The following is a 3,920-nucleotide window of genomic DNA, read 5'->3' as shown; positions in this document are numbered from 1 at the left end:
ACCATGACGCCTTTGAATAATGATATGCAAATTTGATAGATCCTCGGGCCATGGCATGGTATCTTCCGGCTATGAGGATGTTGCCTTTAAACTATGACGCCTTCGGATAGATTGGCGATATTTCAACCCATGATATGCAATAGTCATGATGTTATCAAGACAATGATTAGTCTTGTGAAATGGAGGGCAAAGCTTAGCCCGATTGGAAAACAAATAGATAATAAAGTAGAGCAATATCTGTGTAAAAAGGGATAGTGCTTAGTCCTATGCTAATGTGAGACAAGGATTAGCCTCATGCAGGTATGGAGGCAAAGATTAGCCTCATGCAACTATGGAATCAAGGATTAGACTAATGCAAGTATGGAGACAAGGATTAGCCTCATACAAGTATGGAGTCAAGGATTAGACTCATGCAAGTATGGAGGCAGGGATTAGCCTCATGCAAGTATGGAGTCAAGGATTAGAATCATGCAAGTATGAAGGCAGGGATTAGCCTCATGCAAGTATGGAGTCATGGATTAGACTCATGCAAATAGGGAGGCAGGGATTAGCCTCATGCAAGTATGTAGTCAAGGATTAGACTCATGCAAATAGGGAGGCAGGGATTAGCCTCATGCAAGTATGGAGTCAAGGATTAGACTCATGCAAACATGGAGTCAGGAATTAGACTCATGCAAATAGGGAGGCAGGGATTAGCCTCATGCAAAAGCAAGTAGCAAATGAGAGTAGTATGTGTCTTAGCTGGAGTCTGATGGCTTGGTTGATAGTGAATTTTCTTTGTGTATACATGTTTTGCGAGTGCTATCGTTACGTCAAATGTGCCTGCGTTCAAAGAAAAGTTGTAAGTTTTGTGGGGGAAGTTTGGTTCATGCTCCTGTCGGCTTGCTTTACTTTGCTCCGTTCTGAAAGCCTTTCAAGTTGCCCTGGGTGACATCTGACTGCTATGGAAATAGAATTTTCGAAAAATATGCAATTATTGATAAAAATAGAGTTGTTTTGGAAATATAATGATATATCAAGTAATTTTAAATGAATTAGTGACTGTAACACATCTCAAAGGCATTGCAACTCTCTTATATTTGAATTTTGAGGGTCCTCCTCAAAATTCTGCCCTAGTTTGGTGGATGACCTTTTGACTGTTTGCAAATAAACCTTGCCGAGACTTTTTGGAATTTTTAGAATCCTTCTCAAAATTCTGCCCCAGTTTCCTTAACTAATTGTTGACCGTCTGACACCTGTTGGTGTTGGCTGGACTTGCTCCGGAATTTTAAGGGTCCTCCTCACAACTGCCCTAGTTTTTGATCTTGGGAGAATGAAAATTTTACTATCATATGACTGAACTCATAAGGCTGCCTACGTATCCCCTCTTAAATGGGAATCAGGTCAAGCATAGTTCAATTACATCAGAAGATAAATGTAAAGTAATCTAAGCATAGTATATCTTGACTGCGTCTGAATTGATTGGTTTTGGCCAGATTTCTCCGTCCATTTCTGCAAGTATGAGTGCTCCTCCTGTTAGCACTTTGTGAACCATGTATGGACCCTACCAGCTGGGAGAGAATTTCCCTTTGGCTTCATCTTGATGCGGGAAGATTTTCTTCAATACCAGTTGCCCTGGTGCGAACTATCTTGGTTTGATCCTTTTGTTGAAAGCTCTGGACATTCTGTTCTGATAAAGTTGGCCGTGACATACTGCGTTCATCCTTTTTCCATCTATAAGGGCAAACTGCTCATAGCGGCTCCTTATCCACTATGTATCACTAAGTTCAGCTTCCTCTATGATTCTTAAAGAAGGAATCTCTACCTCGGCTAGGATGAAAGCCTTGGTACCATAAACCAGCATGTAGGGAGTTGCTCCGGTTGATTTGCGAACTGTACTGCAGTATCCCAACAAAGCAAAGGGTAACTTCTCATGCCATTGTTTGTGGTTCTCTACCATTTTCCTTTGTATCTTCTTAATGTTTTTGTTGGCGGCTTCTACAGCTCCATTCATATGAGGTCTGTAGGCTGTAAAATTCTTGTGCTTGATTTTGAAAGCTTCACACATAGTTTTCATCAGATCACTGTTGATATTGGCGGCATTATCAGTAACAATGGATTCGGGAACACCGAATCGGCAAACAATTCGATCCTTGATGAAATCTGCGACGACTTTCTTGGTTACAGCTTTGTAGGACGCAGCCTCTACCCATTTTGTAAAGTAATAAATGGATACCAGAATAAACCTGTGTCTGTTTGAAGTAGTAGGCTCAATCGGACCAATAACATCCATTACCCAAAAGGCGAATGGCCAAGGTAAGCTTGTTGCATTGAGCTCATTTGACGGCACTTTTATCATATCGGCATGCACTTGACATTGAAAGAATTTGCAGACATACTGAATGCAATCCGCCTCCATGGTCATCCAAAAGTAACCTGCCCTGAGTATCTTCTTAGCCAAGACAAAACCATTCATGTGTGGGCCACAGGTCCCAGCATGCACATCCTCAAGTAGCTTAGAAGCTTCCTTTACGTCGACACATCTTAGTAAACCCAAATCAGGAGTTCTTCTGTACAAGTTCCCTCCACTATGGAAGAAGTGATTCAACAATCTCTTGAGCGTGCATTTTTGAGTGTGATTTGCATTATTCGGGTATTCTCCTTTTGATAAGTATTCTTTGATGTCATGGAACCAAAGCCCTCCGTCTTCTTCTTCCTCGACATGAGCACAATATGCCGGCTGATTATGGATCCTCACTAGAATGGGATCAATGTAGTTCTTATCTGGATGTTGTATCATGGATGACAAAGTGGCCAATGCGTCGGCAAACTCATTCTGAATTCTGGGCACATGTCGGAATTCTATCTTTGTAAACCTCTTTCTCAATTCCTGCACATGGTGCAGATATGGCAATATCTTGGGATTCTTGGTGCCCCACTTTCCTTGTACCTAGTGCACAAGCAAATCTGAATCACCGATCACTAGCAACTCCTGAACGTTCATGTTGACTGCATGTTGAGCCCTAGTATGCAGGCTTCATATTCCGCCATGTTGTTGGTTCAAGGAAATCTGAGTTTAGCAGATACCGGATAGTGTTGACCCATTTCTGATACCAAAACTGCTACAATGCCCACTCCTTTGAAATTTGCGGCTCCGTCAAAGAACATTCTCCAACCGTCATATGATTCGGTAATGTCCTCTCCCTCGAATCATATGGATCCACCGAATCCGGTGGGAGGAGATCACCTTATGAGCTAGATCCATCTAAAATCGGGAAAATACGTTTTCAAGGATTCATATTCTCCTCCCACCGGATTTTCAGCAAGGTGATCTGCCAGTGCTTGTCCCTTGACCGCCTTTTGAGTTACATAGATAATATCGAACTCACTTAGTAGTATCTGCCACTTAGCCAACTTTCCGGTCGGCATGGGTTTCTGGAATATATACTTCAAAGGATCCATCCTGGATATGAGGTATGTAGTGTAGGCACAAAAGTAATGCCTCAATTTCTGGGTTGTCCAGGTCAAAGCACAGTAAGTGCGTTCAAGTAGAGAATACCGTGCTTCATAAGGTGTGAACTTCTTACTCAAATAATATATGACTTGCTCTTTTCTTCCTGTCTTGTCATGTTGTCCCAAAACACATCTGAAAGCTCCATCTAATATAGATAGATAGAGTAGAAAAGGTCGTCTTGGTCCTGGCGGGACCAGAACTGGTGGCGTGGATAGGTATTCCTTGATCTTGTCAAAAGCCTTCTGACAATCCTCTGTCCAGCTTGTTTCGGCATCTTTCCTCAGCATCTTGAAGATGGGTTCACATATGAATGTGGACTGTGCTATGAATCGACTGATGTAGTTGAGCCGTCCTAGAAAGCTCATCACATCCTTTTTGCTCTTAGGTGGTGGTAACTCCTAAATAACCTTGACTTTAGATGGATCTA

General features: G+C 42.1%; 1 protein-coding gene across 1 annotated transcript; it reads right to left on the bottom strand.

Annotated features, from left to right (window-relative positions):
* Window positions 1-1,750: 1,750 nt before the first annotated feature.
* Window positions 1,751-2,338, bottom strand: LOC138871588 (uncharacterized). The gene is made up of 2 exons (XM_070149473.1): window positions 2,046-2,338; window positions 1,751-1,877 (listed from the first exon to the last, which is right to left on the bottom strand). The coding sequence occupies exons 1-2, from the start codon at window positions 2,336-2,338 to the stop codon at window positions 1,751-1,753; spliced, it is 420 nt and encodes a 139-aa protein (XP_070005574.1).
* Window positions 2,339-3,920: the final 1,582 nt, after the last annotated feature.

The sequence above is a fragment of the Nicotiana sylvestris genome, chromosome 6, assembly GCF_000393655.2.
Source record: "Nicotiana sylvestris chromosome 6, ASM39365v2, whole genome shotgun sequence".
NCBI classification, from domain to species: domain Eukaryota; kingdom Viridiplantae; phylum Streptophyta; class Magnoliopsida; order Solanales; family Solanaceae; genus Nicotiana; species Nicotiana sylvestris.
Note: the sequence above shows the minus strand (reverse complement) of the source record. Positions and strands in the feature narration are given on the sequence as shown.